The 24,702-nt window shown below is 33.0% G+C and overlaps 5 protein-coding genes across 6 annotated transcripts; 4 read left to right on the forward strand and 1 right to left on the reverse strand.

Moving 5' to 3' along the window:
- The first annotated feature begins 2,916 nt into the window (after nucleotides 1–2,916).
- On the forward strand, nucleotides 2,917–8,199 carry LOC125878365 (protein NLP6-like). Of its 2 annotated transcripts, none has more exons than XM_049559606.1 (5): nucleotides 2,917–3,482; nucleotides 4,067–4,644; nucleotides 5,676–5,723; nucleotides 5,818–6,748; nucleotides 6,875–8,199. In XM_049559606.1, exons 1-5 carry the CDS (start codon nucleotides 3,131–3,133, stop codon nucleotides 7,999–8,001), a joined length of 3,036 nt encoding a protein of 1,011 aa, XP_049415563.1. In that variant the 5' UTR covers nucleotides 2,917–3,130; the 3' UTR covers nucleotides 8,002–8,199. The 2 variants fall into 2 exon arrangements, with proteins under 2 accessions (XP_049415563.1, XP_049415564.1); XM_049559607.1 differs by having other exon boundaries at nucleotides 3,235–3,493; nucleotides 4,084–4,644.
- Nucleotides 8,200–8,854: 655 nt separating this feature from the next.
- Nucleotides 8,855–12,717, forward strand: LOC125842378 (protein NLP7-like). Its single transcript, XM_049521662.1, has 6 exons — nucleotides 8,855–9,087; nucleotides 9,449–9,930; nucleotides 10,476–10,523; nucleotides 10,609–11,341; nucleotides 11,461–11,649; nucleotides 12,067–12,717. The coding sequence occupies exons 1-6, from the start codon at nucleotides 8,880–8,882 to the stop codon at nucleotides 12,516–12,518; spliced, it is 2,112 nt and encodes a 703-aa protein (XP_049377619.1). The 5' UTR covers nucleotides 8,855–8,879; the 3' UTR covers nucleotides 12,519–12,717.
- A 524-nt stretch (nucleotides 12,718–13,241) lies between these two features.
- On the forward strand, nucleotides 13,242–17,536 carry LOC125842521 (mitochondrial pyruvate carrier 1-like). Its single transcript, XM_049521823.1, has 5 exons — nucleotides 13,242–13,374; nucleotides 15,392–15,508; nucleotides 15,595–15,649; nucleotides 15,741–15,876; nucleotides 17,337–17,536. The coding sequence occupies exons 2-5, from the start codon at nucleotides 15,416–15,418 to the stop codon at nucleotides 17,368–17,370; spliced, it is 318 nt and encodes a 105-aa protein (XP_049377780.1). The 5' UTR covers nucleotides 13,242–13,374; nucleotides 15,392–15,415; the 3' UTR covers nucleotides 17,371–17,536.
- Nucleotides 17,537–18,463: 927 nt separating this feature from the next.
- LOC125843235 (F-box protein At2g26160-like) lies at nucleotides 18,464–19,555 on the forward strand. Its single transcript, XM_049522446.1, has one exon. It carries the CDS (start codon nucleotides 18,464–18,466, stop codon nucleotides 19,553–19,555), a length of 1,092 nt encoding a protein of 363 aa, XP_049378403.1.
- Nucleotides 19,556–20,578: 1,023 nt separating this feature from the next.
- On the reverse strand, nucleotides 20,579–23,192 carry LOC125841963 (bidirectional sugar transporter SWEET4-like). The gene is made up of 5 exons (XM_049521151.1): nucleotides 23,093–23,192; nucleotides 22,749–22,785; nucleotides 22,105–22,483; nucleotides 21,502–21,621; nucleotides 20,579–20,805 (listed from the first exon to the last, which is right to left on the reverse strand). The coding sequence occupies exons 1-5, from the start codon at nucleotides 23,136–23,138 to the stop codon at nucleotides 20,629–20,631; spliced, it is 759 nt and encodes a 252-aa protein (XP_049377108.1). The 5' UTR covers nucleotides 23,139–23,192; the 3' UTR covers nucleotides 20,579–20,628.
- Nucleotides 23,193–24,702: the final 1,510 nt, after the last annotated feature.

The raw sequence follows: 24,702 nt of genomic DNA on the forward strand, positions 1-24,702 counted from the left end.
CAATGTGATAAAAGGTAATCTCCTTTTTATCTTAAACTAGATAATGTCGCCCGTGCTATGCACGGGCCCAATAATATAAATGGTATGTTTTGGGGCTAATAACGGAGTTTTTGAAGCGATTGTTTGCGTGGATAAAAGAATAAGTTTTTTTATTACAAACCTATACTTTCTTTGACGCTATTGAAGGCATAATAAGACTACCCACATACAACATTTTTGAAATATTTTATGTTGTCAATTATCATGNAAGAATAAGTTTTTTTATTACAAACTTATACTTTCTTTGACGCTATTGAAGGCATAATAAGACTACCCACATACAACATTTTTGAAATATTTTATGTTGTCAATTATCATGATTTATAGTATTTTTACGATAGATTTACTTCAAGAATCAGTAGAATTTTTTGTATTTTTTTCAAAATATATTTTATGTTGTCAATTATCATGATTTATAGTATTTTTACGCATTTTTTAAATATAAAAAACCCAAAAAAAAAAATAAGACAAATAAATAAAAATGGACCCACTATATGTTATTTTTGTTGTCTCAATTTATGTCACACAAATAAAATTTAGAGAGTCATCCAAATTTTAATTTTTTTAAAATGAATGTCTTAAGTTATTAATTATTGTGATTTCTAATATTTTTATGTAACTTTCAAATAACCTACATTACTGGTCACTTTGTCCTAATTTATGTGATATGGATAAAATTACAAAATTAACCCTTTTAAAATGTCTTTCAGATATATTAAGTTGTTAATTATTATTATTAATAATACTTTTTTGGTAATTTTAAAATGATATGTGTTATTTTTTCTGTCCCAATATATGTGAGCCTGATAGAATTCTGAGAGTGAACTTATTTTATTATATAACTTTTAAATATTTAAAATTGGTAATTATTGTAATTTTTAATGCTTTTTAAGTCATTTGTAAATGATATATGTTGCTTCCTTTGTCCTATTTTATATAGTATAAATAAAATTCCCGAAACCAACTCAATTTTGAATATATTTTTTTAAATATTTTAAATTATTAATTATTGCGATTTAGAATATTAAAAAAAATAGAAAATGTACAAAACTTGTATCAGCCAAAAAAATGACCACGATAATTCGAAGCCTACAGAAAGCAATATGGTTGTACGTAATTTTTAAATACTTAATATATATTACTCCGCTTGTCTCAATGTATGTAGCATAGATAAAATTTCAAGAGTCAATCAAATGTTGTTAATTGTTAAGATTTATAATACATTTTACGTAGTTTTCAATAATTTCACATTAAACAATACATATTACTACTTTTGTCTCATTTTATGTGACATTGATAGATTAATTTTAAGAATCAGTCAATTTATTTTTTTGAGTTTTTTTAATAAATATTTTAAGTTGTCAATTATCACGATTTATTGTATTTTATACATAGTTTTTAACGATAGATTAATTTCAAGAATCAATCGAATTTTTTTATATGTATTTATTTTTGAAATATTTTATGTTGTCAATTATCATGATTTATAGTATTTTTACGATAGATTAACTTCAAGAATCAGTGGAATTTTTTGTATCTTTTTCAAAACATATTTTATGTTGTCAATTATCATGATTTATAATTTTTACGCAATTTTTAAATATAAAAAAAAATATTAAGACAAATAAATTAAAATGGACGCAATATATGTTATTTTTGTTGTCTCAATTTATGTGACACAAATGAAATTTGAAGAGTCATCCAAATTTGACTTTTTTTTAAATAAATGTTTTAAGTTATTAATTATTGTGATTTATAATATTTTTATGTAACTTTCAAATAACCTACATTACTGGTCACTTTGTCCTAATTTATGTGATATGGATAAAATTACAAAATTAACCCTTTTAAAATGTCTTTAAGATATTTTAAGTTGTTAATTATTATTATTTATAATACTTTTTTGGTAATTTTAAAATGATATATGTTATTTTTTTTGTCCCAATATATGTGACCCGGATAGAATTTTGAGAGTCAGCCTATTTTATTATATATCCTTTAAATATTAAATATTTTAAGTCATTTGTAAATGATTTATTATATTATATTATTATATATTATTATATATTAAATAAACTCCCTTATAGTAGAAAAATAAATATATATTATATAGTAGAAAAAATGATTTATTATATTATATATTATATAGATGTCCCATCATAAACTCTCTCTTATATAATAGTAGAATCCAAAGTATCGGTATGCAACTTTTAATATAGACAAACCTATATTAAGGAGAGCATTGAGTGGATTGAGGGATAAATAAAAACTTAAAGCGTTGGATCGAGAGATAAATAAAAACTCAAAGTAATAGTAATTGAATTCTAAATTCAATACTCATACATATCTAATGATTTTTTTGATACAAATCATTGTTTAAGTAATATTATTAGGTTTGATCGAATTTATATTTAAATTTCTAGCTTTCGTCATTACTAAGAATAAATATATATATATATATATATATATATATATATATATATATATATAATGTAAAAACGTATTTTACATATTGTAAAAATTATTTGCAATCAATATTTTACATTAAATCAATATATATACATAACATGCATGTGCACACGAATTTTCACTACTAATTAATTAACATGCATTATCACATTATTACTTCATTTAACTATAATACATAATTTGAAAGAAACATAATAGGTACTCAATTGTCTCCTCTTATATAAGGATTACTCAGTTACTAACTTTTACTTGCATAATGAATGCTTTAGAATTGAAGATCGAAGATGTTTATCCTTAAATATTAAATTATGAATACTTTTAAATTGAAGATACTTACCATCACAATAACTTAATTTGAAATATTTTTAAAATAACGATCGAAGATGTTTATTATCGGAGCGACTCGAAGTAGGGAATAGTTAGTGGCATTGTTTTAAGTTTTTTTATGGATAAAACTTTGTGCAACGCAAGTAGGTAATACAACTATTAGATTCCAATTCTCAATGGAATCACACTCTTCAATTAACCATTATCGTCATCTTCTCCGTCATCTTTCTCTTCTCGCCACATACATAATAGAGAGAGAAAATCTCCATCATTATCACTTCACATATTTTCTTCAATGTCGGAGCCGGAAGAAGAAATGAATTTCATTTTCCGTTCAAAGCCTAAGGAGTTCTCAGCTCCACCGCCGGCGCCGGCAACGGCGCAGCAGCATGCGGCGGCGGAGAATCATAGGGAATCGTTGATGATGGATCTCGATTTGGATCTCGACGCTTCCTGGTCATTTGATCAGATCTTCGCGGCAGCTGCTTCTGCTTCAAATCCTATGTCGCCGTTTCTCGTACCGGCTGCTTCTGAACAGCCTTGTTCTCCACTTTGGGCTTTTTCTGATGAAAACGAAGATAAGCCTAATGGAAATGCTCTCTCTAGCGGCAGTTTACGGCTCTCCAACTACCCTAGATTTGTCACTTGTAAGCCTCGGGCTTATACTTATTGTTGTTTCCAATTTTTTTGGAACTATGTGTGAAGTTTAGTTGACTTCGGAAAATTTCTTTATGATGAATATTAGAGTATTAATACATAGTATTAAACAATTTTTTTTAGTTCAATACATAATAAAAATGCAAGTTATACTAGCTATTTTGTTTAATTGTGAAAAAAAATGGGGTTTCTCTTGGCAATGAAGATTGCACAGTTATTAGTTTCTGTACTATAACATTGACATAGCACGATATCAAAATATGTACTTTTCTTCTTTTGACAAGTGCAAAAGGTTGAACTTTTTGGTACTCCTATAGGTTTTTTGCCCATTTTTAAATGTTACTATGACTAGCAATGCTCTTTCTACAATTAGCTACACCTAGTGATTAATGTAAGCATCTTTAACTTATATCATGTAAAGTGGATAACGGATATAGGTGATTCATATAATTGTCCCCAAATAGTTTTGGATTTTAGTCGTAGTTATTGTTTGTCCAAGTGAAGTATAATTGATATCATTTGGCTGTTGAGACCAACAAAAGATTCATATATTTTCCCTTTGTCTTTGGAGCAGATGCTAATGAACATGAGGCTGCACCTGAAACTGTGTCTGTCACTGATGATAAGAAAAGAATCCCTCTACCAATTAAAGGATTAGCCCCTTTAGATTATCTGGATAGTTCTTGCATAATCAAGGAGAGGATGACACAGGCACTTCGATACTTCAAGGAATCAACAGGAGAACGTGTGTTAGCTCAGATCTGGGCACCTGTTAAGAATGGCGGTCGTTATGTGCTTACAACTTCAGGGCAGCCCTTTGTTCTTGACCCGGACTGTAATGGGCTTCATCAATATCGAATGGTTTCTTTGATGTATATGTTTTCTGTGGATGGGGAGACTGATGGAGTGTTAGGACTTCCGGGCCGTGTGTACCGGAAAAAGTTGCCAGAATGGACTCCAAATGTGCAGTATTATTCCAGTAAAGAGTTCCCCCGTCTTAATCACGCCCTGGATTACAATGTTCGTGGAACTTTGGCATTGCCAGTATTTGAACCATCTGGTCAGTCTTGTGTTGGTGTACTAGAGCTCATAATGACCTCCCAGAAAATCAACTATGCCCCTGAAGTTGATAAAGTATGCAAAGCACTTGAGGTTTGTTCTAATCATTTCTATACATAAAACTCTAACTAGTTGGTATGTCTCTCACGGGCACTTGATAGCTTGTTTGCTGCACCAATTCTGTGTTGTCTAAATGCTAGAGTTATCTATAGATTTTGTTTTACTCGTTAGCGGCGAGGTTATATTCATTTATCAAAGTGGTGACAAACTTTCAGTGAGTGCTATGCCATATTGCCATCCATCATTCTGTTCTTCTCTAGGAAAGTGCACTTTCGTGTTAAAGGAATACAGCTAAGTTAAGCCGGTTTACCAGATAGACTCAACTGAAGTGTTTTCTGGCATGCTGTATCATCTTTCTAGTTCTCAGTTAAAAATATTATGTCAAAAAAGTTATCAATATGAACAGCTGAATATGATGGTTTTTGAAATTGTTCTCTTGCTTTTGAATGATGTGTATTGGTGCCAAATCTCCAACTGGATCCGAAGATTTTAGAGAGTCTGGATGAATAACCAATGCCAATTTTATTCAAGTACATGATGCGATTTAGAACATATATCTTATGATCTGTTAGTATATAATATAAAACTATGTCGGTATTTGTATGCTAGAATCCCAGACTGGATGAGATGTTTCTTACTTGTGGTGAGGAACTTCTGGAAGTTTCTATTAGTGTATTATTATTAGTATTGTTTATTTATTTTTGTGGATATTTTGACTCTGTGCATGTGGTCTGATGAACTGGAATTCTCCCTGTTTAAGATCACAACTGTCTTTAGTTTTCATATGCATGTAATGGATTGCTTTCTCTCCTGCTGTGATTTTATATTTTGCTGGTTCATGAAGGTGCATTAGTGCATGTGCTCTTCGCTGCATGGGATATCAAATTATCAGCTAGTGTTGATTCAACTATTTTGATAAGTACTTGTGTAGTTGCTAAGAAGTTTTTATCAGTAAGATGCATCGTCATGTAAACCAAATGCATAGCTTTTCCAATCCTTTTTTTCTACATTGTAGTTGAGCTTAAAACATTCAGTTTTGTTAAGTGATTTCAGTTTTTCTGCAGGCAGTGAATCTGAAAAGTTCAGAGATATTGGACTACCCAAACCATCAGGTGAGAAGAAAAAAGTTTCTGGACACATCTCATCTAAGCTGTTGTTGATTGTTGTCTGAATAAGTCTTATGTCGTTGGCTATTCTATGAACCAGATCTGTAATGAAGGTCGTCAGAATGCATTGGTTGAAATCTTGGAGATATTAACAGCAGTATGTGAAACTTATAAATTGCCTCTGGCTCAGACATGGGTTCCGTGCAGGCATCGCAGTGTGCTGGCTGATGGTGGTGGGTTTAAAAAGAGCTGTAGTAGCTTTGATGGAAGCTGCATGGGACAAGTCTGTATGTCTACGACAGATGTAGCATTTTATGTGGTTGATGCTCACATGTGGGGTTTCCGTGAGGCCTGTGCTGAGCATCACTTACAAAAGGGACAGGGAGTTGCTGGAAGGGCATATGCTTCTCAAAAATCATGCTTTTGTGAAGATATAGGGCAGTTTTGCAAAACAGAGTACCCCTTGGTGCACTATGCACGTTTGTTTGGGTTGTCCCGCTGTTTTGCAATCTGCTTACGGAGCACTCACACTGGCAACGATGATTATATTTTAGAGTTTTTTCTGCCCCCAAATGATGGAGATTACACTGACCAGCTGGCCTTGCTGAACTCTCTCTTATTGATGATGAAGCAGCACTTTAGGAGTCTTAGGGTTGCTTCTGGTGAGGAACTTGAGCATGACTGGGGTTCAGTTGAGATTATTAAAGCATCCACAGAAGAAAAATTTGGTTCAAGGTTTGACTCTGTGCCAACCACCAAATCTCTTCCTCAGTCTGCTAGTGTAGCAAATGGAAGGACACATCCTGATCTAATGGAAGAGCAGCAGTCCCCTGTGGCATTGAATGTGTCAAAAGGTGCGGAGGGTGTAAATGGTACAGCTGAAGTCCATAATCATGCTTCTGTCCCCGAGAATAAACAGACTGGTAAGAAATCAGAGAGAAAACGTGGAAAAGCTGAAAAAACAATAAGCTTAGAGGTTTTGCAACAGTATTTTGCTGGAAGCCTTAAGGATGCTGCGAAGAGTCTTGGCGGTATGCTATTCAAAATATTATGAATTTTTTCTTTACCATGTTTTGCTCACATAAAGTGTTCATTTTCCCCCTTTCCCAGTGTAATAGCTGATTTGACTATCCTTGTTAATTTTCTCGCAATTACAGTTTGTCCAACTACAATGAAGCGCATTTGCAGGCAGCATGGGATCTCTAGATGGCCATCTCGCAAGATAAACAAGGTTAACCGGTCCCTTTCAAAACTAAAACGTGTAATTGAATCTGTGCAAGGAGCTGATGGAACATTCAGCCTGACTTCACTTGCACCAAATTCACTTCCTGTTGCTGTTGGTTCTATTTCTTGGCCTGCAGGCATAAATGGTTCGCCGTGTAAAGCTTCTGAGTACCAAGAAGAGAAGAATGAGTTCTCCAACCATGGAACACCAGGAAGTCATGAAGAAGCTGAACCTACGGACCAAATGCTTGGAAGCCGGATTATTGGGAATGAAGAGCTCTCTCCAAAGCAGAATGGTTTCGTGCGTGAAGGGTCACATAGGTCCAGAACCGGGAGCTTCTCTAGAGAAGAGAGCACAGGGACACCTACCTCCCATGGATCGTGTCAAGGTAGTCCTTCCCCTGCAAATGAGTCCTCCCCTCGGAATGAGCTGGTCAATTCACCTACACAGGAGTCGTTCATGAAAGTGGAAGGCTCTTTGGAACCAGCTCATCAAACCACAGGAGAAATAAATTTATCTACTGCATTCCTAACGCCTGGGCTTTATATTCCGGAACACACCCAGCAACAATTTAGGGGAATGTTAGTTGAGGATGCAGGCAGCTCACATGATCTGAGAAATCTTTGTCCGACTGGAGAAGCCATGTTCGATGAACGTGTCCCAGAATACAGTTGGACAAACCCACCATGTTCTAATGGAATTGCTACGAATCAGGTTCCTCTTCCTGTCGAGAAGATGCCACAATTTTCTTCCAGGCCTGAAGTAACATCCGTTACAATAAAAGCAACCTATAGGGAAGACATCATAAGATTTCGACTTTGTTTGAACTCTGGCATATATAAGTTGAAGGAGGAAGTAGCCAAGAGGCTGAAGTTAGAGATGGGAACTTTCGATATCAAGTACCTAGATGATGACCACGAGTGGGTTTTAATCACGTGTGATGCAGATCTACAAGAATGCATCGATATCTCAAGTTCATCAGGCAGCAATGTAGTAAGATTGTTAGTTCATGACATAATGCCCAATCTTGGGAGCTCCTGTGAGAGCTCAGGTGAATGATTAGAATTTAGGTTGTAAATATATAAAAACTAGTAAAATCATTCTTGTAGTGCTAGGTTTTTTGTGCATGTGGAGTGTAGGTTTAGGTTATGGCAGGGTCCTCTGTAATTGTAGAAAGTTTTTACTTTTCAATTGTATTCATCTTGTAAGCCTACGAAAATAAGTGTTTTGCTTTTGTTGTTGCAACTTACATTCTTTGTCCATTTGGAATATTTTTATATGGATACAAAAGATTCATATAGTCGATCTCAATTGTTTTGAGAATGAAGCATAATTCTCTGGTTATTTGTTTGAGCCTACAGCTTATAGGGAGCAACGCTCTATACACGCCATTCTTTGTTATTTTTTTCGGACTTTATTCGTAGAATTATACGAGATATGATGAACACAGAATGGAAAAAGTCTATGATTGAAACCATAGGATCTGATAACTAAACTATAAAATCAATTGTGATGAAACTTTTTGAGTTAATGTGTCGAAAACTCTGTGAACCACTATTTTAGAATCTAGAATTTATTAATTTCTTTCGCAAATTATAAGGACCAAGTCAAACATGGCAACCAAGTTAAATTATTATAAAGTTTAATTAAAATTTTCATTAATGGAAATTAAATAAAATATTGTATGATTTATGTGAGTCGAAATTTATCAAAACAATCACCTTATTTTCATAAGGTAAGGTCGGGTAAAAATCATTCTCCTCAATTTTCAGATTCTACTCATTTAACTTTTATTGAATATGTTATTAAACTTGTATTAATTATGTTATTATTGTTATTACGGAAGAAATAATACACATGTGTGAATTCATTGACTTGTTATTATTACTCATATATATACAGAGTCAATGACCTTTGTGGACCGATCAAAAAAAAAAATGATTAACAATATTCCTTTTGATCATTCTGCAAATATGATGGAACAGATAGGGAAAAATCAATATCCTATGATTAATGATGATGTTTATGAAGTATATACATCATCTGAATTCATGAATTATATTGGAGAACCATTATCTTGCTCTGAAGAACGTTCTAATTTCCATTTAATGGTTTTTTGGACGAACAATCAACCTCAATCTACTTGTAAGTAAAAAGCTTTTCTTTTTAGCTTCGGATTTATGTTATATATACTGACAAGTAAAGAAAGTTTACTCAATTTAACGGGTTATAGTAGGTTGTTACTCTCTCTGTCCTCATTCATATGATTGGTAGGAAGGGAAGTGTTTATCATGTATTTCGAAAGCAACAATAGATAAGATTGAATCAGACAAAAGGTTCACCCTACCTTATTAGGCTTGTCACGAAGAATTATGTACGTCAACATAACATGATCATTTTAAAAAAGATCTATACACCGTCAATGCGTAGAACTTAAACTCTTAACTTGCTAATGGTGTACCATATTTTGTGATTTCTAATTCAAGTGTATATATATTTCTTGAAGCTGTGAAGGAAAAGATCAAATTAGCACTTCAAAGAATTGAAACATCCCAAGTAATTTTACTACAGTTTTGGGGACTGGAAAACATTGAAGGTAGAAATTATCTATCAACTTCAGGACAACCTTTTGGTCTTAGATATCTATATAAAGGACTCTGTTGGTATAGAAAACACTGTCAAGGTTACAAATATAGTGTTGATAAGGGTGAAAATCATGAACAAGGAAGGGAAAAAACTCATCTTTTTGGTCCGCCTACACGAGTTTTCCAGCAAAAATTGCCAGAGTCAAGTACTCATGTGGGGTATTACACGAATGAAGAGTTTCCGATGAGGGATCATGTTCTCCAGTGTGGTGTTCGGACTTATTTGGCTTTGCCTGTGTTTGAACCTATTGAGAAGAATTGCATTGGTGTGATTGAGCTTGTTACAGTTTGGAAAGGTGGCTACTTGACTTGTGAAGTTGAACGAGTACTCAATCCGCTTGAGGTTCGTCCTATCTCCTTATTTTTGGCATTTAGACAGATACATATAGTTCGAGTTTCTTGAGATGAGGGTCTATCAGAAACAGCCTCTTTATCGTTGAGGTAGGCTCTACCTTCCTAAGACCCCACTTTGTGGAACTATACTGAGCATGTTGTTGTTGTATATATATAGTTTTGTGTGGAATGCCTCACTACCAAAATCTTGTATCTGCCAATTCGTACGAGCCATGTACGACAACCACATGATTAGGACTATAATCTCGACCATGTTGGAGATGTCTGTATCCTTTGAATGGGAGTCTTCATGTGACTTATAGAGTTATAGGTCAAAGGCTCAAGCCGTGGATTCATCCACTGATGCTTGCGTTAAGGTATGCTGCCTACATCACACCCTCTTGAGGTGCGGTCTTTCCCCAAATTTAACGTGAATGCTGGATGCTTTGTGCACCAGGCTTTACTGGTGCTTTAAACTCTCATTTTAAGTTTTTTTTTTTTAAATAGTTTGGTAGATTTTTGTACTTTTGGACTAAGATTTTGATCTCATTGCAGGCAGTAGATCTCAAATGTCCTAAAATATTTCTCAATAAAGATAGAAAAGTAAGTTGCAAAATTCCTACCTTTTATCACTCATCCTTTGTTAAAACTAGTAAATTTTTATCTGAACAAAATCCTTTGTAACCAGGTACAAGCAGGGAAACATAATGAAGGAGAGGAATTCAAAAGGATGTTAAAAATCGTGCGAGAAACACACAAGTTGCCTTTCATTCGTGTCTGGATTCCCTGTGTGAATCTAGAAATGGACCACAATGGCATGTACATTGGCTGCACCGAGCTTGCCATGTCTGCTAGTAATGAAGTTTACTTTGTCGCGGATGAGGAAATGGATGCTAACGATCATGTTTATGACGATTATTATTATGATGATATGTTATGTTTCCGAGACATTTCCAAGTTACAACCTTTGCAGAAAGATCAAGGGGTTGTTGGGAAAGCATTTTCTTCTGGCAAGCTGTGCTATTGCAAGAATATTACTGAATTCAGCATAATCGAGTATCCTTTGGTACATTATGCGCGTTGGTGTGGATTGACTACTTCTTTTGCTATTTGCTTGAAGAGTAGAGACGATAGGTACATACTGGAGCTGTTTCTCCCCCCTGATAACGGAGATCCAAATATGTTGCTTGGATCAATTTTGACTACAATGGGACAGCATTTTCGGAATTTCAAATTTGCTTCAGGTCAAGAACTAGGAAATGATTCAAGTGTTCAAGTTGTTAAAGCTTCTTCAGATAAGAATGTGGATTATTTTCATATTTGTCAATCTAGAGCTAGTCTGTTTATGCCTGAAGTATTGCACGTTGAAGATAGACGGAACCAACTAATGGAAGGCAACGAAAATCACACGGAGAATGAAGGTAGAATAAATATACTTTTTCTTAGTTGCCATCAAAATTTTGTACTCCATGGTGATAAGGTGAATATGTCTGAATCCTTTTTACATATTGAAATGAGGTATTATCATCTTGTGCTGCAGATAGACAGCAATCGATGGTTCAATCCAATGTGTTAAGTGTCGATTCACACGTTATATCAGAGAAGCAATGTGTAAGTGTTACTCGTTTGCAAAAAGAAAGCAGAACCAGAACTAAAGACTCTGTCAACTGTGATGATCTCAAACAGCATTTTGACAAAAACCTTTCTGATGCAGCTGAAAGCCTTCAGAGTAAGTTCTTTTCTCATTTTCTTTCTTCAATTCCAACCCTTTTTAAGGTACAGAAAAGAATATGCCATTGGGCTGCACCAGGGGCGGAAGGACACCATGTAGGACATGAATTGTCACTATAGACAAGTGTGTCTTCTTTGTTCAACTCTGTTAAAGTTAAAAGTGTTTACTTCTGCAAACTCAAAGTTGGAGAGCATAGATTCGAGATGAGGCCAAGTTAAAGGGCACGTATCATGCCTATCTTTTAGCTGACGTGACAGTAGAAGTTACTTTTAGTTATCTTTCAGTTGACTTGACAGTAAAAGTTATTTCTAGTTATCTTTTAGCTGACGTGACATTAGAAGTTACTTATAGTCATCTTTTAGTTGAACTGACAATAGTAGAAGTTAAAACTCAAATTTCTTTTTCTTGTTTCAGTTAGTCGATCTACACTGAAGCGATTATGTAGGAAGTATGGTATTCGAAGGTGGCCATTATCGAAACGAAAGAAGTCTAGTGAATCCGATCACCAGACATTAACTATGCTTTCAAAGAAGAACAAATCAGTAGCTTCAGAAACTACAATACAAAAAGATCACGAGAGTTGTAGCAGCAGTTTTACAGTGAAGGCAACATTTGGAGATGATATGATGAAGTTTAAATTGTACACATTTTCAAGAAAAGATGATTTGGATAATGAAGTGGCTAAAAGATTGAAATTACCAATTGGAAGATTTAGAATAAATTATATGGATGAAGATAATGATTGGATATGGATTGCTTGTGATGATGATTTGAGTGATTGTTTCAATAATGCTCAATCATTAGGGAACAACACAATTAAGATGTTGGTTTTACCAGCAGCCATCAATCATCATCTTGAATTGTAATTTTACACTCCCTTCCCTAGGCTCTACGTACATCGGACTGTCCTTTTCTTTTACGTGCTCATGTACTTATTATTCGTTGTTATAGCAAACATTCTATATATGTTGTTGTAAAATAATTCAAATTAGTAACATCATGTTACTAACTTATGTGACACACTTACGGTCTTAGTTTATATCAAGAAGAAGAATGATTGATACCTTTCTCTTTTTTGAAAATTAATTAATTTAAGCATTTTAGTTTTACCGTAATGACATGAATTGTTAAGACTCACAACACCATTTATTTAAATTAAAAGGCACATGGAACTCTCATTATCCCTAGTCTAAAATGATAATTCTGGTACTTTGAGTATAATTGGTGTAACATAGGGAAGTCTTCTATCTTTAATTTTTTTATACATTTATTTCTTATACTTCATGTTAAGTTAAATTTCGTTACATAAAATTTGGTCAAAATACGTTGTTTGGAACTATTTGAAGAGTATATTATCATCAGATATCAAATAAGAAAAAACTACAGAAACTTTACATAATACATAAATAATTAAATGGTGAAACGACTAATAATTCAGAAAATGTGTGAATATTAATAAACAAAAAGATCAAAATTGCACATTCCAAATGATTAAAAGTTTAATATATTTTCTTTTAAATATTAACAAGAAGAAGATACCTTTTGTTAAATAGGAGTACTAAAAGGACTAAAATTAGAGACTTACAGTAATTGAGGGACCAAAAAGGTTATTAAGCCAAAATGATTCTTTCCCTGCCTTTGACGAACACCACCAACTAAAGAGTAGCACCACTTTATACACAATCGCCAACAGAAGCCCTCAGTTTCAGATCTCTAATAAAGGTAAGATTTTTACTATAAATTTTGATTTTAAATCAGTTTATTAATAAAGGGTATTCTTGTTTTTGCAGTTTCACATGTTTTTTAAAAATCTAATTTCTGCAATTCTTGTTTTTTATCATCCCTTTGAGAAAAAGATTCAATCTTTATTGTATAGATATAATCTTTATGAATTTAAACTGAATATTACTTGGTTAATTAGCAAAAGAAAGGACCCCATAGAAATAACAGTATTGCCACAGCATCCTGGATTGTTGGGGGTGGGGTGGGGGAGGGCTTTTATGTTTGCTCAAGTTTTGATTTTTCTGCTTATTAGTTGCAAATTGGAGGAATAAAATGGCTGAATAGTGCAATGGTGAAGGGAGGAATTTCGCTAAGGGTGTTAATTTTGAGCTTATGCAACTTATCAGGTTCTTGATAAATTATTTATATATATTAAGTAGATTTTTAAACAGAAGTACATGGTTTGAGTCAAAACTATTGGGTTCTACCGAATCTGTAGGCTAGAAGATCTAGCTCCCCCCTTATGTTGAACATTTAATATATGTGTAAGAAATAAGAGTTGACCTATATATGCAGTATAGTTTTTTGGGAAAAAGGTGTCTAACTGAACTGACCACCCTTTGGTGTACATAGCTATGCCCCTGCGGATATAGTGTATTTGGTGTAGAGGAGTTATATAGAAGGGGCCAAATAGTTTAGGATTGAGGCTAAGTTAATTAATTGATTGATAGGTGAAAATAGTCAGTGACATGTGTGGAGATTGAATTAATAAAAAATTATTGTGATTCAGAATTTGTGAATTTTGCCCTCAATGTTTTTAATGTATATGGAGTGGAAGATATAGTATTATTCTGCTTCTTGTGCTTGTTAGGTCTGTGTTTTTTTGCTTAGTTAAAATGGTGGTTGTTCACTACTATGTGTTTATTTTCATAGAAGTTTGTACTATGGACCTTCTTTGGTTGGTGGGTTGTTCTTGGTGCTAGAGTTGAAGATGGAAACTAGTGGTCGCGGAGGTGGTTTTAATTGGGTGGTGACTTAATGAGTAAGAGGTTCAAATGATTGTGCTAGGTGCCGGATGAGATGGTGAAAGAACATTCTAATTATATGCAAGATACTCACCCTCATGACAAACTATGATCTATATCGGCATTTTCCGGTATAGCTCTCTTTTATATAAATAAATAAATAAATAGCTCTATATCTTTATTATTGTTTCATTTCCTCTCTCTTAAATAGCTGTGTCCTGTGTTAAAACCGTAAACATCTGAATAACACATGGGGTTATGAGTAAGAGAATTTTAGGGTAAGATGATGTGAGACTGTTAGAAGTATGAGTAATTCATGGCTCTGACCAAAGCATCTTTTGGTTTTGGTTTTTTTTATTACAAGTGTAAGTGTTCTTCAGAGTCACTGCGTGTAAAGGGCACGTAGGTGGTGAATTGGGTTGAGGATTGCTTAAAATGGCAGATCATCTGAAAAGTAGTGGGTTGTAAATTGTGGTTGGAATGGTTCTGTGGAAATGCATATAACACCATATTCAGCTTTTCTCCATTTTTATTTGAACACGATTGAAGGTTACAACAGAAGGCATAACTCCTTAGATTCTTATTTATTGCATCTAAAAGATTGATATGTCATTAGCGGTAGAAATTTCAGAGTTCCTTCCTGATATTCTCACTGCTTCGAACCACTTTTGCAATCTCGTTCCCGGTAAAGTGAAATTTTCTATCCATTGGTGGTCTTGCACTGACCCAACTTTCTTAGGAGTGAAGCACGGTATTAGATACTCTTCTGGTGATTTTGCACAGTGTTTCTTGTTAATTCCTGACAGGTCACAGAAAAGTAAATGTGTTTAGCTTTCCCCTTTTTCGATGTTATATGTTATCTTGGCTGCTGCCTGCTGCTACATTAACAGGATATTTCATGTTTTAGCAGTTCTGGAAATACTCAATTTAATTGTCATATGCTTATGTCTCAATTGTTGTTCATATACCTAAGTTTGTTTTAACAATTGCAGGATATTTCATATAGCTTGTCAGAAATGGCTTCATTCAAGGCATTTTTGAACAGCCCTGTTGGCCCTAAGACAACTCATTTTTGGGGTCCTGTAGCCAACTGGGGATTTGTCATTGCTGTATGCCTATCTATTTCAAAATTTACATTATGTTATTCACTTCTAGTTAACTCTTTTGGCTGAGTTTCATTGATGGTACGTTGTAGGGACTGGTCGACACACAAAAACCACCAGAGATGATATCAGGCAACATGACCTCAGGTAGAAAATTTGTATTTAAATGGACGTTGAGTCGTTGACTTGAAATGGTATACGCCCACCCTCATCCTTCTTTTCCTTCTGGGTGTTGCAGCAATGTGTGTTTATTCTGCATTGTTCATGAGATTTGCATGGATGGTTCAGCCTCGGAATTATCTTCTTCTGGCATGCCATGCCTCAAATGAATCAGTGCAACTCTATCAACTATCACGTTGGGCAAAGAGTCAAGGGTAAGTGATCAATAAAATAATACTTTTTCCATTTCATTTTATTGACGTAGTTTGACTGGCATGGAGTTTAAGAAAGTAAATGAGACTTGAATCTTGTAGTCTTAAACTAAAGATGTGTATTGTGTAGCAAAATGTCCTTTGAATTTCATACTTTTAGTCTTAAACATTGCCATGTAACATGTTGTAATTGAAAAGTTACACTACATAAATTGACAATCTTTTTGAAACACATAAATTGAGATTTTTATGAGATAGAGGGAGTACTAGCTAGGGAAAAAAGTGAGAGAAAACATACATACAGCCAATGGACCCTTAGGAGAGATAAGGAAGGTATTAAGAAAAGGAATCCTGTCTTTGACGATCCAGTTTTAGCTAGCAAGTGTGTAGACTCATACTTTGACGACTCCCTAGGGTGTCAAATATCTACTAGGGGAAAGGGTTGATATGGATTTGTGCTTTAGGTAACCTGCAATACTAGAAAATAACTATTTTCCCATTGAAATTTCCTACTGATAAATGTTAAGTAGCTATTCCCACAAATATTTTGATTGAATTAGTGAGAAAAGAAAAAATAGTAGTGTTTTCACACCGAAAAATTAGGAAGCTTCTCAGTGTTTCAATGAGAATCTGTTTCTTACATGTGTTTTCCCCGTGAGCTAGTTTGGTGGGAAATTCATGTTCTATAACACAAATTTTCCATTGATTCATGGTGGGAAAAACCTCTGTTTCTAGTTGTGCCTTCTCATCGTCTACGTCTTTATTCTCCGGTACCCCTACTCCTGAAAGAGTCCCATAGTCCATTGTCAAACGACACTGGATTAAGAGGGACGGGGAAATATTGATCGTATGGTATTATATTGGATATTATGCCACGATTACTCCTTTAACGATGATAATGATTACTACACTGTCTGATTGGGATTTAAAGAGGAGGTGCTGAAGGTATATAACTAATGTAGTATGTTGAAGTTGGGAAAAAGGGATACGCCGAAAGAATGATTACATATCTGATTTTTTCCCATGAGCACTTGCACCATTTGGCAGTAGAGTTCTAGACGACATGCACACAATTTTAGTTTTCTTTCAAAGATGCCGAAAACAGGTGGTGTAGCCAGTTGTTAAAGCTTTATCTATGACTTGAGAGTTGAGACTGCCTACTTAAACATTCTTGCGAACCTAGATAGGTTTTTTTTTTTTGATAACGCGCGGTGTTGGGGCCATCTAGCGCACACCTAGGCTAATTCCACAGGCACCTGCTATTTATCACCAGCATTGGTACCAAATAACTCTCTCCACTAACGCTTAGATAGATGAGAAGAAATCAACAAGTGTTTCTTGTGAACCTAGATAATCCGAGGATTTTATTGTGCTTTTGAATCTTCTGCTTGCAATTACACTCTAATAAAATTTTGCTACATGTGCTTTTCATCTGATGTTTCTGCTTTCTTTTTTCCCTGCAGATATTTGCAACAGAATGCAGCCAAAGCTGAGTGATCTAGTGTTCTTTCTTGTTTATTTTTGGACAAATTTGCTTGGCATTTCTGAATGCTTTCATCAATTGTTGCAAAAATGTTTATAAAGAAGCATTAAACTTTTGCAGTTTGAGTAACTGTTGGATCTACACGTTAATAAACCAAGAAAAAAGTAATGATTTTTGGAATCGATTGAGAAATAATTTACGATAATAGTGACTTGAAGCATAATTGGTAGAGTTGTTATCATGTGATCGGGAAGAAATAACCTTTTGAAGAAATACAGGATAAGACTGTATACAATAGACCTTTGTGGTGGTCTGGTCTATTTATGGACCTTGCGCATAGCTGGAGCTTATACTGCATCGGCCTGTCTCTTTTTAGCGACATAAATATTAAGCTCGATTAAATTATATTAAGAGCGGTGTCGATAAATAAATATCAGGTGAGATGAAAACATATCATATCATATTTGTATCTCGTTTAATAAAAATTAACTAAGCTAAGTCCGAACAGACACTACCAATATTTTGTTTTCCTATTTGAGCTATTGCATATATATAATACCAAAATGTTTCTCTATTCTAGTTCTTTAATTTGTATTGTTGCTAATACATAAACGTTTTTTCTATCTAGTTCTGTAATTTGCATTGCCGCTGTAACAAAACCATTTTTTCGTTATATTCTCGGAGTAAGTAACACAAATCCTTGGCAAAATTAAGAGTTATAATTCATACAATTTGTTTGGATGGTCGTTACTTATTATTTCAAAGGTACTGTATTGTATTGTTTTAGTGAATACAAAGTTTGGAGAGATTGTATCGTTCTTCATTGTTACATATTGTCACTTGAAGGATAAACCATCAAGAAATGTAAGATACATAATATAGTTACTATAAAAAAGGTAAGGTAATAACTAATAAGATTATTCGTCACATAAAATGAGGCAGGGTCTGTTTGACAAACTTGTAGCTGAGGGACTCTTATAGAGTCCTTAATTAACAAGAGTCCTAAATTTGTTACACAACCTATGTAAATACAAAATACATATCCTCAAGTAAAATCCATAAAGAATAAAATTCTAACTTCAGCTTTGTTTGTTCTTCCCTATATCTATGGCGATATGGGAAGAACTACCTGTCGATCTCCTTGTTAAGATAGCGAATCGCGTTAAAGTGATGGAAGATTTCATTGCTTTACGTGCTGTTTGTACCTCGTGGCGAGTTGCCATCACTAAGGATGACATGTTTTCGCCTCAAATTCCATTGCTTATGTTGAATGCTACCAAAGATAACAAATATCACAAATATCGAGAATTTTACTCTCTATCCAAGAAGAAAGTTGTACGAGTATTTCTCCCCGAAGTTAGAGGTAGAGATTGTGTGTCATCCGAGGGATGGCTTTGTACCATGTCATGCTACAGAAAAAAGATGAACTTGTTGCACCCTTTCTCCCGTACCCAAATTCAACTTCCTCCACTAATATCATTGGTTGTTTCACTTGGTGTGAAAATAATGTCTATTGGAGAGGAGTCACTTATCCAAAAAGTTGCCTTATCTGCCAATCCTTCTATTACATCAGATTACGTATTGATGGTTTCTGTTCTTATAGATCATGATAATTATTTGGCTTTTTGGCGATCAGGAGACCGCAAGTGGAGTCGTAGTAATATTAATACAACTATTCATACATGGGGTAACGCCACTAGTATCATTTACTATAATGGCCAATTTTATTGTGTCACTTGTTATGGACAACTTTGGGTTTTTGACATTGTTATGGAGTCAAAATCAATTCATGTTAAGCCACGATTTGTTGCCAGGGTGGATGGTAATATTTATCCAAATAAACAGTATTACAGACTAGTCAAAACATCCAATGCATTATTAATCGTTACCAAGTCTAGTACGCACTTGAGATATAAAGTGTCCGAATTAGATACATTCACAGGTAGATTGAACAACATAACCAACTTGGGAGATTCATCAATTTTCTTGAGCAATGATGGAGGTAGTATTATTAATTGCTCTGGATTTCGAGGAGTAGTCAAGCCTAATCACATATATTTTACTGATATGTGGACATACAATATTGAAGATGAAAAAATTGAATATTTTCATCCTGGACCAAGTTCTATTTGTCCACTAACTTGGGTTACACCATCATTCCAACACCGCCATGTGACTCGGAGGGGTTGTTGTCTCTGAGTTGTTCAAATTATTATTCTAAAGTCTAATTGAGCTATTTAATTTATTTCCCTTCATTGGAATAAAATGTCGTTGTATTTAATCAATTCTAATGTGTGTTATGCAGCATATGTTTTTCATTTTATAAAATGTGGCCAAAGCAGAGTGTTTTTGTGTTCTTTCTTGTTTGTGACGAGCAAAATAAATATATTTACTACGATTCTATCAACATTTACCCCTATATTTGGATGTTGTTCCTCGTTGGAAGAATCGTAACATTTAATTCGCTGTATTTATAAGATTATGAGTTCATCCATACTATAATTATTTGCAAATTTAATGAATATTTACATATACTATGTTCCGCCTGGGTTGATATGACCTCGGACCCCGTGCTACTATGATTCATCGACCTCTAGTTTGACTAAGGCGCTTTCTTGTGGAGATAGGAACCATGTATATATTTTACGACCTACAAATTTTTAATTTAAAATTCTCTAACTTAAAGAGATTAGAATTTTAAATTCATAAATTTCAAATATTGACTATGCCTATAGTAGGTCTAGGAGAATCTATAGGTATCCATTATATTCAACTCAATAGACATGACGTGTATATTTATCTAACACATACGCATCAAACATTGTTGATCGTGTCTTTTGCTTAAACTATATATATATTATTTAACAAGTTTAAAGCACGACAAAGTGTATATTTTTAATCAAGTTCAAGTCTATCATCACAAAAAAGCCACGAGTTAACATGTTGGCTAAAATAATGTGTTTATTGACATAAAGTAGGATCACTCCTCCAATCAGAAAAAAATTATCAAGTTTTAAATTCAGAAATCACATGATTATATAACCAAAAGAAAACAACAACTTTCTATAATGAAAACTGTTGAATTTTCAGCTTAATTTCATTTATAGGATATTTCTATCTTTCTTACATATTGTAAGGGGTACCTTCGGTGGGGTGGGGGGATTGAGGGGGTGGGTGTTCTAATAAGGAGTCATGAAAAACAAAAGGCCCAACGAAAGTTGGGCCCAAACATCAAGATAGAAAAATTAAATGGGCTTTCAGAAACCCCAAACTTAAACTCTAGAATCATTTCTCGGGTTTTGGGCCACCCGACCCGAAACAGACTTTTCAGTCATAACCATTTCTCCTTTAGCCTCTCTTGCTGCCATCTGTCTCTTAGTGGACTTGTAAAATGCAGCATAAATCAGCAATTGGGCCAGCCCAAGAAGGGTTCCCATTGAATTAGGTGCCTAATAGGAAGAAGAAAAAAAAACAACTTATATACACCGATTGTATACAAATATTTTGAACTATCAGTGTATTTTAACATGTCATATCATATTGTTATGTTAGTAGATATTACGAATTGATTAATCGGAAAGTTTAGAAGTAGGACACAATACTTCTCATTTTCTTATTGATCTTGGGACAAATAATGATATTTGTTAGCTTAATTAGATAAATTACAAAGCAAGATAATTTTGATTTGGTGGTTAAGTTAGAGCTATCATACTAAAATTATCAAAGAATCAAATCAATCAAAATAAAAGTCCCAACTTTTTCTTTTTCTTTTAGAATGGTTGTTGATGTTTGTACAACATAAACATAAAAAGAGTATAAAATAGTTGTCACAAAAAAGATGTCATATCATATATGCCACAAAATAGAAGACATTATGTATATGATTTAATAATTACTATTTATTATTATCATTTCCATTTAATCCTAGATTATAGAGTTAATATCATTTAATTTATAAGAGTAATTTTATCTCATTAAAGTCACTGAACTATGTGTTAGTTATCTAGAAAAAATAATTCGTCAACAAGTCAAATTTGTCAGCACCAAAAAATGACATCATCAATTATTGCAAGTGTATCTCTACTCTAAAAAAATTAATTTTTTTTAATATAAAGTTAAATAAAACTAATTTGTATTATACTTACAAGAATGTAGGCATCAAAACGGATGAGGGCATAAGAAGTCCAACTCACACCATTGAGAAATGAGAAAAGTGAAAGGAAGAAAGGCATGTACTCCACACTTTTGGTCTTGATCACCAGTTTCTGCAATTAAATACAATATAAACTTTAGTTTAAAAATAACATTTTCATGATTCCCTTTTAAAAAAATATATATTTTCATTTCCTTTCCTAACCAACAAGTGGCAAAATCAAGATGTACACAAATTTAATAACCTTTTATATACACACATCATATTTTTTTAGCCTCAGTTAACCATCCTTCGCCACTAATAGCGTTCGCAGGATTTTTTTAAAAAAAGTGACAACATCATAAAAGATGAACAATTGAATAAAAATCATTAATAATACCAAATGATGTCTATAGATATAGACATATCTAATAGAAGAATTCGATGAGAGACCAAGCCGGGCCGGGCTTGGTGATACTTGGCCAAGCCGGGCCGGGTTGGGCCCAATGATCAAACTTCTTTTTACTCAATATGGACCATCTTACATATATATACTTCCTCAAGCAGGAGAAAACTCGAATTATGCAAGATATAAAAAAGGATGAAAGATATTTACCATGACGGACAAAGGAGCAGCATACATCATAATGTTGCCCACCATGCAAATGCTACCAACAATGGCTGCCCTTTTCTTGGGTTCATGGACAAAAGTTAGAACAACAAAGCCAAGTGCAACAACAAAAATAATCTCAACGATGACGATTATAATAACTTTCGTCCTTTGCTTACGATCCGAGTACAATAAAAACAGCGTAAGGTACACGATCTCTATGCCTAGACCGGTTCCGTTAATAGTTATAACTAAAAGACTGTTAGGTGTGACCCATGGGAGACCGTACATCACCCAAAGCCCACAATTGATAAATGTGGCTAGGTATGGAATTGGAGAAAATTGCTCCACAGACTTGCTTTTCCATATACGAACGAAAGTCGTCCTGTAAAAAAGATCGAGATCACAAGTTTTAAAAGTCTTTTTTTTCTTTTTAAAAGTCAGATCAATCAAATACCTAAATCTAAAATGAAACAAAAAGTAAATGCTATAAATAAAAATGAGTTACATTATATACATCGATAATCTGATGGTGTAAAAAGTTCTTTATAAAAGCGGTGCATAAAAATTAAACTCTTTGTGCTTTAAAAGCATTTTTATTAGAGTAAGGGAAAGTTAATTAAAGGAAAAACATGAGAATTGAAGCTTACAAGGGTGACAAGAACAAGATGAGTGCAATGATATTCCCTGAAAATAAAAATAAAAAACAAAAAAAATCAGTTTTTTCATTTAAAAAATAAATAAAATTGAAGGTAATAATAATCATGAGCTATTTTTCTCTATATATGTTTTTATTGAGTGTGTAGGGACGGAGCTAGATGAGCGAAAGGGGTTTATTCAAATCTCTTTCATAGAAAAAAATTACATCATATATATAAAATTGAAAGAATAATATTACATACAGTAGATATGATGAATCACGGATAAAATTCTAGCTCCGTCACAGAGTGTGTATGTTTTGTAGAGACAAATTAAAAAAGTACTAAGAACTAACCAATAACACCAACAGCAAACCTAGCATTATCCCTATTAAGAAGCATAGCTATGAAGAAAAATAGAAGAATTTTTTCTTGATTTTAATTTCTTGACTTTTTTTTTAACTTGTGGAGTGAGTGTGTGAATCAAAGAATGAAGATGGATAGCCTTATAAAGGGTAAAGGGGAAGGGGTTGATTTTGGTTTGTCCAAAAAAAAAAAAATGAATAAATCAAAGCATGCAAAGTCTCCCTCTCTCTCCTTTGCATTACATGTATTATTATTTGGTTGGTCAATAAATACAAGATAAATGAATAAATAAAAGTCAACAAAAGAAATAAATGAAAAATAATTTATTTCAATTTAGTGTTATATTTTTTTATTTAAATTTCAAATAAATATTATACTTTTTTCGTTAAAAATTAATATTATTTTACACTTAATAAATGATTTGTAATCATACAGATAACTATAATTTATTTAAATCATAAATTTTGAGATTCTTCCTTCTTCTTCTTTTTTAGATTTTGTGATCAGTCAAACATTATCATATTTCTTTCATCCTGAAATACTTGTTATTTTATTATTTTATAAGAATCAAACTACATAATATTTGGCCAACAACTTAAGATATAATTTCTTATTATATTAATATGAGAAAATCTACAATTCATTACTTTTTGAATATATAAATTATAATTAATTTATTCTAATAAAACTTCAAAAACTAGTTAAGTTTATTAAATGAAGGTTAAATGAAGAGAGAAGAACACTATAGGCACTCCATTCAAGAATTTTCAGCAATTTTTTTTTTTGAAAAATAGAGAGAATTAATTATTTTTGCATGGATTTTACTTTGCAGCTTGCACTGAATTCAAAGCTAAGCTTATCCATATTATCCTTATCCATTTGAGTCTGGTAGGAGTTAGCATTATGAGTAATTCTTGAATGGGGTGCAATAATTTAAACAAATAAAGGCTAATTTAATTAATAAATTTTATTATTAAATATTTTTAATAAGTATTTTAATAGCTTAAATTGAAATTAAAAAAGAATGGACGGAGTAGTAATTTTTATTTTATTTTAGCACAATTACTACTCCCTCCATCTTATATTACTTGCCAACATTATTAAAAAGTGCGTCTCAAAATACTTACTCTATATGTTTACAAAATTAACATAAAATCAATTATTTTTCTAAAGAGTGTCAAGGGTAATTAGTACAAAATATTTTCTGTTCGTAATTTTTTAAAGGCGTATAAAAGAGAAATATGATATTTTTTGCGGCAATTAATTAACAATTGTCGCTAAATATGTATTTTTAGCGGTAATTATAAACACTCTTTGTATGTGTCCCTAAAGTCTTTAGCGACATTGGATAATTCAATGACACTTAACTAATGCTGGTAAAAACTTTAACATTTTTTATTAATGTGTCTATTTATTGCCGCTAAAAATTATTTTTATTATAGTGATTTTTTGTTCGTAATTTTTAAGAGCGTGTAAAAGAGAAACTTGATCATCGACAATCTAACTTATCTTATTTTCTAAATTACTACTTAATCTCACTTGTATAAATGAATATATTTTAATTATATGTTAGTGATAAATTTTTATAATTATTTATTAG

This window comes from Solanum stenotomum, chromosome 10 (assembly GCF_019186545.1).
Source record: "Solanum stenotomum isolate F172 chromosome 10, ASM1918654v1, whole genome shotgun sequence".
In the NCBI taxonomy this organism is placed as follows: domain Eukaryota; kingdom Viridiplantae; phylum Streptophyta; class Magnoliopsida; order Solanales; family Solanaceae; genus Solanum; species Solanum stenotomum.